The following is a 12,452-nucleotide window of genomic DNA, read 5'->3' on the forward strand; positions in this document are numbered from 1 at the left end:
GATTTGTTGGCATCGTAACTCGCCCATAGAACATACCTTGCAATAAGTACAATCAAAGGGAGGATGTCTCATACCAAAAGCTATCGATGATGTGTTGTGCACTATCAAACTCACATGAGAGTATGTGTTTGCAATGTTAATTTCTTGTGCAATAGCATATGCCTCAAGATGAAAACACAGATGATGGCATTTGGAGAGAAGTCCTCACTTTGCATTAATGAAAATAGTCCTCACCCCACATGCATTAAGTGATTGGATTAAGAGAGAGGCCGGAGTCTACATTTGATGGAAGCAACCTAGAGTTTATTTATATTGCATGTCTTAAACATTCCTTGCAATAAATAAATGCATTCCAAGCAATCTATGACGTTTTGGGGCCAAAACTCATGAATGAGTTATTGTGTTTTGACAACTACACAAGATTGCATGATGCTCGCCCATGTCAACTTTTGCATAATCCCACAAGCATTCAAGCTGCAAGCACAAGTGATTGCATTGGAGAGTAGCCCTCACTTTGAATCCAGCGAAGATGGACTAGTTCGCATTTTCACTGCCCCTCTGTGCTATCATATAAAAGCATCAAGGGGGTAATATAATTGATGACTCAAGCACCATGTGCCTCTATTTGATCAATGCTTTTTTGCAACAATCCATGAAACTACTGTGACAAGCACCATGTGCCTCTATTTGATCAATGCGTTTTTGCAACTATTCATAAAATTATTATGAGAAACGGCTCAAACTAGATACGCGGCATCATAGTGGTTGCAGAAAATTATGTTACATAAGTTAAGATACAACCAAAGAATGCTACAAAAGCAAAACTTGAATGTGTAGTAACTCAATTTAGGAGCACCCATGCAGGAGAAGTTAAGCACTTAGGTGATGGGCTTTGGTTAAATATGGTGTCTTGATGAAATATGGTCCTCTTATCCCTTCTTGAACGAGGATAATGCATTGTTGGTTGATGATACTCTAGAAAAGAACATGTTGAACGTGAAGGACAATTGGATATGCTTAGAGTCTTTTGATCCAAACGATTATGGTCAAAATCCATTATTTTTGTCACAAGTCTTATTCCCATGGTTGGCCAAATGGAGGATCGTAGATTCCTGAAGGACGTATACCAGAGAAAACATGCTTACAAACCCAAGGGACATGCTATCGTCTTGGGTGTTGTAGCATCAATCCACATTGCAACGGATTCTATAATTTGGTTAGGTAGCTTGCATGAAGTTGATGGTTTTTTGTGACACTTACTATATATGTGAATGTACACTCTCTAAACTTTTTACCGCTTGCAACAAAGGTAGTTATATAAAAAATGTAAAAATCCCAATTTTTAATATATTTTGTAATCTTCGTTACCTCCTTCATAAAAAGGCTAATTTTATTCGAGTCATAGGAACAACCTTAATCCATATCTCTTAATCTTTTGCATTAGTAATCGTACATGTGGCAATTTGCAACACATGCATAACCCCTTCATTTTGATCATGAAAGCGCGCAGTTGCACAATGTAGCCACGATACATGCTCGTGAAACCCTATAGCTCAAGTTCCTATGGCTAGTTCCCTTTCGAAGGTTTAGGATCTCTATCATCTCGATCCCTCTTGCTTCCATCTCTGCATTCATCGTCATCTCATTGCCAGGATATTAATCCCTACAACCATCATGCTCTCATGATCCCTTCTATATGCATCCCCTTTGTCATGGTCTCTTAGTCTTTCATACCTTCTCTTGGGACGATCATGTCTACCACTATTCGAAAAAGTCATTTTCCCTAGATGGCAATGTTTCCTCCTCTTGTAGATGAAAATGGGAAGTAATAGCAAAATCTTCCAGATTTGCAGGATTTTGAAGTATTTCCTTGTATAATTCTTTACCGATTTTTCTTCACTTTTCCATGGTTTCAAAACAACTAATCTAGATTTTGAACCGGGTCTAGGCTAAGATGAGACTCACCTTTCCGAACACCGATGTCTACTATGATCTCCATCAACGCATCAATCATGTCTAGTGCAATCTCCATCATCATCACTTATGTGACTTTCGCCATCATTTCTATTAATGGCCTTCACTTCTGCTATCATGCCTACCATCACCACTGCTTTTAAGTTGTCCCTGTTCTTTGAACGTAGCCTCGTGCTCAAGCCCCTTTTGTAGATCTTTGATTCTCCTTGGGGAGAGAGGGTTGGCACGAGCTAGAGTCTACAACTTAAGCAATTTAAAAAGCGTCTAAATAGCTAACATGCTGCTGAAAAGCTTGTGCATCTACTAACATAATATGGCGGAAGGGGGAGCCCTTTACACGTGTTGCAATCTGCGATCTGAAGGCTAAAGTCCAAAACAAAAACAAGCCCCTTTGCGCGGCGATAAAGAGGGAGAGAGGGGGGGAGAGAGCGGCCGCCGAAGGCGGCCAGTCGTACTAGTACCAAATAACTCTTGAAGAGATGCGATCCCAACCATCGACAAGATTTGTGAGGTCGACGGCTGATTATTAGGCTATGTGGAAGATTGTAATGCTTTTTTTGACAAAATGGGCTTAGGCCAAACAAGTAAAGATCCTGCCTAGATTTCGAGGAAAATAGTGTAAAATTAGTTCAAAAGAAAGAAATGCAACAATGATTTTCTTTTGCCCAACACTTGGAGCGTGGTAGATGGTGGCGTGTATATGCAAAAGTCGACTCAACGACGCCGGAAGTGCAGTCGCCAAGCCAGTGCTTCCCGATAAGAAAGAGAGGTCGAGTTTAGATGCGTGTCAGAGTCTAATGAAACTCCCAGAGCACAGCTCTGTTTCTCAAACAATGTCTGTTTGCAGAAGATCGGATCGCTCCTTCGCTCTGGGAGCTCCACTAGACTCTCACATTCATCCAAAGCTGATCCGGCGAGCTTCATTCTTGGCCCATGACCTGCAACAGAACCCTTACAAGCCCTCTGCAAGAAGAAGGTATGCCCTAATCTCAAGCAGCTTAACATTTCAGCTTGGCTATGGCACCTCTCCAGCAGAACCAGCAGCATCTTGGAAGCGATGCAAGCCGCATATGTATCGAACCTGCTAAAGTGCATCAGATGCATTTGCAACGCAGCGGCAAAGGAAATGGCGATCGCCACGGAAGGATATGGTGCAACTAGCTGCATGCTGCCTTTTCTTTCTCTTTGTGTGTAGCAAGGGCATGCCAAAAAGAGATCATTTGATGTGCTGCAGACGCATAGGACAGCAGGACTCAACAAGAGGGGTGAGGTTGGACAGCTCCACCATTGCTCCAAGTGCATGTTGGTTCTATGTGCTGAGGCTTTCTCTCTGTGTCTAAGGAGCAATGAGAACAAGCCCACCCTCCAGCGCGTAGCCCCTTTGATGCAAAAGGCGATGGCAGATCATGTGAGTGACTCCTAGGGCTCTGATACCATGTCAGAGTGCGCATTGGAAGAGAAAGACGAACAGGAACATGCGGAGAGAGAGAGAGAGAGAGAGAGAGAGAGAGAGAGAGAGAGAGAGAGAGAGAGAGAGAGAGAGAGAGGAAGAAGAAGAAGAAGAGAATTTTAACCTCGTAGGAAGCTATCCCAAGAGACCTCGAAGATCTATCCGATGAATGTTGAAGTTGGCAACTCAATCACTCCCGAGGCAAATGATACAAGATGACCAGAGAGATGTGGAGCCTGATAACACTGAAATAGTGTGCCAGGTCTCGGTAGGGAAAATGGTAGTTTTGATGTATCATGACAATGACAGAGTCACACTATGCTCCATTGTGGCGGACGCTATGTGCAAATCTGTGGCTCCATTGTAGGGAGCGCATCATCTGTCCCAATGATTGGACATTGGATTGTGGTGCTTCAGGTACATCACATATTCCTTCTCCTGCATGGGCTTTGATGCAGGAGAAGGAATATGCACCCATGAGCTCTTGCTATTTCTCCTGCCCCCAAGCTCATGTAACTACTTCAACTGCATGTCACGGTCTGTTGTCTTTGAAACCTGTAAAAGCACTGTCTATAGGTCAAATGCTCGCTTGATTTAGATTGTGGAATTGGTCCTATGCTCTTTTTGCCTCCGTTGGATATATCTCTGGCTTTTCCATGTCATAAAAGCTTCTGTTTTCACACAACACAGGATTCATAATTAACTAGGTAGGTGAATGGGTTGGAATGGGTGTAAGACTGTAAGCAGCCTCACCATCCAAGGCAATGCAAACGTTTCTCGTGAGTGCTCTGTGTGCGAGAGAGAGAGAGAGATGAAATGAAATGTTATATTAACGTCTTCAAAAAGGCCAGAATGACCTATGAGACCAAACTGATACAAAAGTGGTGAATCTGTTACAAAGTCTGGGCCTTAGTACTAAAGTACCAAGTGTGAAAAGTGTGAGTGTGAAAATAAATGTGAAAAACTAAATACAAAGTATTAAATAAACTTCTTAGGAGCATTCTGGGTGTCTGGCTAGAATGCTTCTAATCCTTTGTTGTAGTCTACTCCGGTGAAGTGTGCTTCTGCATCTCGGTCGGAGCTAACGTTTATATTGCCTTGCAGATTAAATATGTATCGAACATAGAGAGAGAGAGAGAGAGAGAGAGAGAGAGAGAGAGAGAGAGAGAGAGAGAGAGAGAGAGAGAGAGAGAGATGGAGCTAATGTTTATATTGCCTTGCAGATTAAATACCATGTCAGAGGTTCTCTATAAGGGGAAGGGGAATGTATGTGTTGTTTAGTTATATAGTGGAAATGTGCCCAAGATTGGGCATTGATTGACGAAGATCCTGAGGATATCTATTAAGCCGATACTATAATTAAGCTGATTGTTTATTGACTTATCAATGGCCACCATATGTGCACTCTCTGTTGTTCTCTCCAGAAGCTACTAAGCACAACGTCAGAGAATGGTAGTATCATTTGCAAACCATGAGCATCCTGAGGTGGCTTTTGAACTTTTTGCAGAAATGGAAATGAAGAGTATTGAACCTGATGAAGTTTGTTTTGTGAGTGTATTGAAGGCATGTGGAAACCTTGGTGCCAAAGAAGGTAAGATGCTTCAAAGCCGCTATGCTATAACGTATGGATTGAAGTCAAGTGTCCTTGTGGGCAGTAGTCTTCTAGAGATGTATGCAAAATATGCAAACCTAGATGATGCACTACAGGTTTTTCTATTTATAAGAAGCAGAGATACTGTTGTATGAATTCTGATCATTTCGGCATATGCAGAATTAAACTGGTCGAATAAGCATATCATGTTTTGGGAGCCCATGACGCAAGAGCCTGATCTGTAATGGATTTTCTTTTTTTCCCATTCCGAAGGCATGTGCAGGCTTGATCAAATCCAGAGGGTTCACACTTATGGGATTACTTCTGATAATGACTTTAGTCTCTGCTTTTACAATAGTCTAATCTTAGGGTCTCCCTCAGAAGCTCGTTAGGTATGCCTATTCGAGATGATGTGGTCACATGGACCTCCATGCTTTCGGCATATGTCCAGCAGGGGTCTGATGAGGAATCCCTTGAACTGCTGGAGAAGATGGTGTGAGGTATGGTGAAGCAGGGTTTTCTCACCCTTGCAAGTGCTCTGAAAGTGTGCACTAGTAAGGACATTCCTAGTTTTATTTTATATGCTACAGAAATGGAGAAAAACAAGTTTTTGAGTAGCACACTTATAGACATGTATGGCAAGTGTGGACATTGGCAATGTGAGCACAGATTGAGAGTGTGATTCACTCAACTTCAAATGTAGTTACTGTTTGGTACTGCAATGATTCATGCCTCACAAATGGCATACAGCTTCCCTAATGGAGAACCCAAATGACCCTTGATGCAGGCAGTATATCAGCAAAAACCATGGTTTTAAAATGTGTAGGTATGGCATATGGTCCTCTTAATACTTATAGACAAAAAACAAACCCGCAAAATGTAAGGACAACACCAGAGACTGTATAGAGAATGTTCAAAGAGTACGTAGAAATCCGTTTTGGACGGATTGAATTACATATTAGGCATATCGTGAAATGAATAACACAAAGAGTTCTCATGATGTGTACTGCCTCCATATACCATACTCAGAGTTGATTGCAATTCAGAAGACCCATTTTATTTAATACAATTGGGGTTTATATGTTGCAATCAGATAATGCCTTTTAGGCACTTAGAATACAGGAGCTTGCATGAAGAGAAACATGGAGAACTCCAATATCGTACGGTGGTGGCGAGAAAGAGAGCGGTGTCCAGGTAGCTTGTACGAGGTTGTAGAGACACGTGAACTTATCGTGTCCGACGAGGATGAGGGAGGAATGGGTAGCAAGGCAAGAGAGCTCATGGCTGTAATGTGCTCCAAAGCAGCTGGGCATGGTGGCAATGTTTCTCCAAGCGTCACTGACACCCTCCCAGATCTCTACATCTCTATGTTTCTTGGGCTTGCCCACCATGAAAAGGCGCCCACGACACTCCAAGAGCGCACCATACTTGACAACATTGTAAGGAGGCGGTTCATATTCCATTGTGTGGGCTTCCTTACATTGCTTTGATGTTGCATCATATGCCTTGATCATCAACTTAAAGTTGCAATGCCCTGCACCAGTGTAGACCCTTTCCCTTCCTCTGGCTCCTCTTCGACATCTTGATCCTTATATTCCTCTTGCTCAATACCCTCCTCTTCATTCTCCTCAGCTTCTAGCTTCTCATCCTCTTGCTCACTCTCTTCCTCTTCTGAGTCGTATAAATAAGTGTCGTCACAGAAATCCATCGCCTCCTCATCAAAGTCCTGCTCTAGAATGGGCGGGATTAGTCTCCGGGCCTCTTGCACAATCGGCTTTCCATCAAGGATGACGCAGGAGCGGGAGTGGTTCCTTGGGAAGATGGACCTTGCTCCAAAATCGACATCTTCAATGGAGCCGGTACCGGAGCTGAATGGTGTGGCGGAATCAACATCCCATCTGTCCGACAAGGAGCTATATGTAGCGAGAGACCATATGGAAATTCCAACCCCTGCAAGAGTGAGGCAGAAATGTTTGTTGTCAGGGGTGAGAGAAATTCTGGCAAAGAAGTTCTCAAACAGACCGGAATTATCGAGCAAAGGAAGCGCAAGAGCCTCCGGCACAATAGCCAGGGGCGGTTCTTGGAGCCTGGGATTGGAGGCAAGCAAAGGACAGGGGGGCAGTTCCTTCCAAGAGTTGTTCACCACGTTCCATACTCGAATAGTTGAAGCACATGTGCACAAATTGTAAAGCAAGAGGCCAAGCAGGCCCTGCGAGGAGTGCAGGAAGAGCACTCTGGCCTCAGAGGAGGAAGGCAAAGGGAAGGGAGGACTTATAGACTTGCTGGCAAGAGTGAGAGGATCCAAGAAGGTGAGCCTCTGTTCTGTTGATTTGCAAAATGTATTGAAAAGGATGAAGTAGGAGCCCTTATGAGTAGTTTGAGCAGCAACAGCGGACATGACTGCGGCGTTCCAAGCCTTACAGACAGAGCGGAAACGTAGAAGGCATGGCAGAAGCAGCTTGGGAAGCAACACGTCTGCCATGATTGTTTGCAAATCCTCATGATTTCTTGCAAATTCATCAACGTCTACTCTCGCCTTCTTGCTTGTTGTTGAGCTGCTAATTACCTGCTTTACCTTTGTGGGCGAGTCCACTCTCGCCTTCTTGCTTCTTGACGACGTTGAGCAGCAGCTAATTGTATGCTGTCTCTTTGTGGGCGCTTTGGTGGAGCTGGTGGGTATCGACGCTGCCTGCTGCTTCATATTAATCGTTGGAAGTAGCTGATGAAATGGTGAAGTAACAACACGGTACATTGAAAGTTCCATTTTTCTTTCTGTTTCTGTTATATAGGGCTAGGCTACGTATAGAAATGCCGCGGCCTTGAGCGCGTGCTTTTGCTTGATCTGCTTTCTGTCATACAGGGCTAGGCCTAAGGCTTATAGGTATAGAAATGCCGCCGCCGTCACGTTACTTTGAGCGCGTGCCTTTGCTTCATCACCAATTTGCGTTTTTCGCTTTTCGTAATTATGTGAGCAGCTCCATTTTTTTTGGTTTTAAAGCCCTTTTCGTCCTTCAAATTCGCAGTTATGTACATACTGGTAGGTTCTTTAAAAAAAAACATTAGTGAAAAGATTCCTCTTGCCACCACTCCTCCCCTCGATATATGGCACGGCTCTGGTCAAGGGGGATCTAGGGCCCAAACTTGGGGACGCGAAGCGGCTTTGATCTCGGCCGTCGGATCACACAGTGAACTAGGGACAAAAATGGCGCTCCGAGTTCACCTCTAGTTCACCTGCCTTGTGGGGTGTGGATCGAACCTAGGACGTCTCGATTGCCACCCGAATGCCCTACCACCACGCTAGCGCGCGTTGTTGTCCATGTTGGCATGGCACATGATCATACCCCAGTTTAGGCGTCCCTAGTTCACCCTTAGTTCACCCCCAATTCACCCACCCCTAACTTATCCGCCCCTAGTTCACCGTTAGTTCACCCTTAGTTCACCCACCCCTAGTTCACTGCGTGATCCGACAGCGGAGAAGGCGTCCCTAGTTCACCCTTAGTTCACCCCCAGTTCACCCACCCCTAACTTATCCGCCCCTAGTTCACCGTTAGTTCACCCACCCCTAGTTCACTGCGTGATCCGACAGCGGAGATTAAAGCTGCCTCGCGCCCCCAATTTGGGCCCTAGATCCCCTCTGACCTCGAGCAGTGCCATATAGTGATGAGGCACTCCTCCCCACCTTCTCTCTCTCTCTCTCTCTCTCTCTCTCTCTCTCTCTCCTCCCCTGGACCTCGCCCACCGTCTTCATCCCCGAGCCTCTATGCATGAAGACCTCCCCTTTGCCCCTCAATCTTCATCCCCGAGCCTCTATGCATGAAGACCTCCCCTTTGCCCCTCAATCTTCAACAACAGCATCGTCCCTTCTAGCCCTCATCGCTTCAGCCCACGCAGAGAGAGAGAGAGAGAGAGAGAGAGAGAGAGAGACGCCACTTGCATTCGAACAAAAAAACTGTTGCTTTTTACGTTTTACCCTCATGCAGACTGCAGTCCAACTTGCATTAGAACAAAAAAACTGCTGCTTTTGACGTTTTACCCTCATGTAGACTGCAATCCAAAGTTCGTACCTTTACTTTCACTCGAGGACTTTGTAACCATATCTAGTTCTTTTCTACAGTTGTCTAGGAGGTGTGTGTGCACACTTTATCAAGTGTGCTTGTGGGTGTAGACATTGGGTGCAAGGTTGCCTTGTGAATGAAATGCTGCATTAGCATTTCATCATGTGGAGTGCAACCCTCCCTTTGTATGTACATGCAAACCTCCACACATGACATGCGTAGGTATGCGTAAAATGGGTGCAAGTATCCCTAAATACATAGTTGAGATGCATACATATTTTTCTTGTATGCACAAGTATCTCATTAAGATTAATATGTACCTGCACATATCCATAGATATACATGTGTATATAGATGCATACATGCATTGATATGTACACCTCCCTTCATGCAAGTATCACACATACGTTCATGGTACGTAATGCTTGCATGCACGCATGTATTTATATACATAAATACATGCGTATGAGTATGCATATGCACACATGCTTGCATGTTTGTGTGTAAACAAGAATATAATATAAAAGCGATTTCTAAAAAGGTTAATAAACTTTGCAAAACTATCTACATTGTACTAGAGTTTTCACTTGCTCTCCCAACTCACATGTGGGTGTAGACTAGCTAATAAATCATCTTCACATGTTGAATCTTTCAACATGTGAAGTTCACATCGCCAAAGCTAACCTACCTCTCACTTATATATAAAGCCCCCTCCCCCCAAAAAATAAAAAATCCACTCAAGAAACTCCCTAGCTTTGTCAAATGTATGAATGCGTAAAACGCATTGATGCAATGAATGTGTTATTAGATTTTATTGTTGTTGTCATGTATTGGTGAAGTTTGTTGGCATTGCCGTAAGGCAGGGTCTATAGGGAGGAAATTTGCTAGCATGGCCATAGGGGTTTTGCCAATGAAAATTTGCAAATTTTTTTAGGTGGAGGAAATGTATGAAAAATGCTATTTTTGTTGGGTCTTTTGGGAGTGAAGACTAGAAAACACGTTTTCGTGTTGTGGTTTCTGCATTGTTTTCGCTCAGCACCCTAGAATGAAAGGTGTTCTTTTTGTCGGACGCTAGTGTTTTGCAAGTGGAGGCACGGCCCGCAACTATTTTCTGCGGTTATCTCTACACATACAGCAATGAAAACGTGTGCAAGCTACGGAAGGAGTCCAAAGAGAAAGAAGTAAGAGGGCGCCCAACATGAGAAGTGTGTTGCTTGGACCCTTGAAGCTTTATCTGCACAAGAGTCAACTGGAGTCTTGTAAGGATGAAGAAAGTTCTCATGGAAGTTGAAATTATCAAGCATGAGAAATCTCTCCTGGAAGCTTTTTTGGGTGATCATCCACCCTAAAATATCCCAGCCATCAATGTTGGTTCAGGAGTACCTTAGCTCTTTGCAAGTCACCAATATGAAGAATGAGAAGCCACTTAGGCAAATAGTTTCCTTCTGGCCAATGTGGGATTCAAGCCCTGATGCCAAGCGCTCTCTTTCTCAAAAACTATGAAAAAAAATTAAGTTTCAGGGTAGAAGGAACATTGACTTTTTGAGTATGAAGCTCGATTCTGTTGGTGATTTCCTACCGCACAAAGATGAAAGATGACAATAGGTTTAAGGTCTCTTCAAATCATGTTGTCATGCCATCTCATAGTCATGCATCTCATAGTGATCCCAGTAAAGCATTGGCTTTCTGGATGAGGTCGAAGCATCGAGGTAATGATTGCAGTCCTGGGAGGAGCAGTCTTTCTGCAAGGTTCACTAGTTTTTGTGACTCATCCATTGTTAAAGCTTACAGACAAAGCTGGAGATGAGCCCTAGCAAGCGCAGTTTTTTTGCAAGATCTAGCAGCTTTCGTGGCTTGCCAATACTTAGCAATTCTCAAGCAGGATTTGGAGTCTGGTTTTGACATTGTAAAGGAATGTTGGTGGCCCGCTTTTTAATCCCTTGATTTTAGCCACCTGTGAGGAAGCCATTGAATGCCAATTTGATGACAACCCCCATCACAACTCAGGCTTGAATACAAATGACTAATAGTTCGTCAAGATTCAAAGTCCGAGTCCATCTCAGATTTGGAAAGTCTTGCTCTACCTCAAGAAGGCATGGTGTACCTTGAAAGTAGGCTCAGTGCAAAGAGCTAATAGACTAGAGTGATCAGCTTGTCCTCTATTGAGCTTCATTCATATCAGCATACAACCTCTTATCTCATGTCTTATGCAGAACATCCTATACATGACCCTCTCCACCAAATCATTCGCATGGCGACCTATAATATTTCCAACAACTATGAAAACCCTCACCTCAGAATTGGTGGCTACGATTCTCTTTGGCAAAGACAAATGATGCAGTCACGACCATCCTACCTAGCGTATTGCTTTGAGGGAGAGCTTACCATGCTTAAGGCTAGCTAATCATGAAGAATTTCAATTTCCAAAGCCATGAGGATTTTGATTCTGGAAATCGCCATGATGTTAGGATTTTGAGGAAGCCCATCTGCATTGAGAGAAAGTGCTTTCTTTAACAGGAAAGTTGCCTTCTCCTTCAAGAATGATGAAAACCGGGCTGGAAGAGGCTACCTTGACAGCTTTGAAATGTTATGTCCTTCTGGTGGGGAGAACAAGGTTCTTCTTTACGTTGGTTTTGTGAGAGAGACACTTATTCGCTTATAAGACTGATATTGAAGGGATTGAAAATATGCGAAGAAGTATGGATGCATTTCAACTTAAGGATCACGGCAATTCATACCTTGTGACCTACTTTTAAGTCAGATGCCCCAATTGCAATGAAAATCGGCTTATAATGTGTCACCATTGTGATTGGTAACTTATGCTGGGTATTAGCAGACAGTCTCAATGTCACATGCATAATACTTTTGAAAGTAAATGTTGAGAACTTTGGGTTCTGTAAATAATCACTCTAGCATTTTAGGAAGCTTAGTTTCTGCTAAATCCTAAGCTTTGAGAGAACAAAAAGATGAAGAGATGGCTAGAATGTCATAGGAAGAGGCCAAACTATGTACTATTACTGCTATTTCTAATTCTGATTGGATTTTGTTCTGTAAAAAGAAAGTCCACAGATGGAACTAGGCAACTCCCAGGGGATGAGACACCAACTTTGGCAGAGCTTAGGCTTGCTCATGCCAAGGCCTTATAGCCAAATTTATTCCTTCTTTTTGGGATATCTATGGCACCCCTGACACCCCCACTAAGCCAATCTTTTTAGCGGCTAGTGGCTCACATGAGTTTAGCTATTGGAAGTTGGTTTGTATACATCCCACGTATGTGTTGGTCCATGAAAATACAAAGATAGTGCCATTGAGAATGCACTTTACTACAACAGATTTGGCATCAAATCTTGTGCCTCATAGTTGCTATCCCTCCTCTCATAAA

General features: G+C 43.4%; 2 protein-coding genes and 2 pseudogenes across 2 annotated transcripts; 3 read left to right on the forward strand and 1 right to left on the reverse strand.

Moving 5' to 3' along the window:
- Positions 1-2,639: 2,639 nt before the first annotated feature.
- LOC147450289 (uncharacterized) lies at positions 2,640-4,959 on the forward strand. Its single transcript, XM_086519566.1, has 3 exons — positions 2,640-2,743; positions 2,822-2,950; positions 4,648-4,959. The coding sequence occupies exons 1-3, from the start codon at positions 2,661-2,663 to the stop codon at positions 4,703-4,705; spliced, it is 270 nt and encodes an 89-aa protein (XP_086375692.1). The 5' UTR covers positions 2,640-2,660; the 3' UTR covers positions 4,706-4,959.
- On the forward strand, positions 4,870-5,514 carry LOC147450290 (pentatricopeptide repeat-containing protein At2g46050, mitochondrial-like). Its single transcript, XM_086519567.1, has 3 exons — positions 4,870-5,015; positions 5,196-5,256; positions 5,385-5,514. The coding sequence occupies exons 1-3, from the start codon at positions 4,874-4,876 to the stop codon at positions 5,512-5,514; spliced, it is 333 nt and encodes a 110-aa protein (XP_086375693.1). The 5' UTR covers positions 4,870-4,873.
- A 601-nt stretch (positions 5,515-6,115) lies between these two features.
- LOC147450291 (uncharacterized) lies at positions 6,116-8,074 on the reverse strand (annotated as a pseudogene).
- A 2,081-nt stretch (positions 8,075-10,155) lies between these two features.
- LOC147450292 (uncharacterized) lies at positions 10,156-11,815 on the forward strand (annotated as a pseudogene).
- Positions 11,816-12,452: the final 637 nt, after the last annotated feature.

This window comes from Adiantum capillus-veneris, chromosome 9 (assembly GCF_014529385.1).
Source record: "Adiantum capillus-veneris isolate H3 chromosome 9, ASM1452938v2, whole genome shotgun sequence".
NCBI classification, from domain to species: domain Eukaryota; kingdom Viridiplantae; phylum Streptophyta; class Polypodiopsida; order Polypodiales; family Pteridaceae; genus Adiantum; species Adiantum capillus-veneris.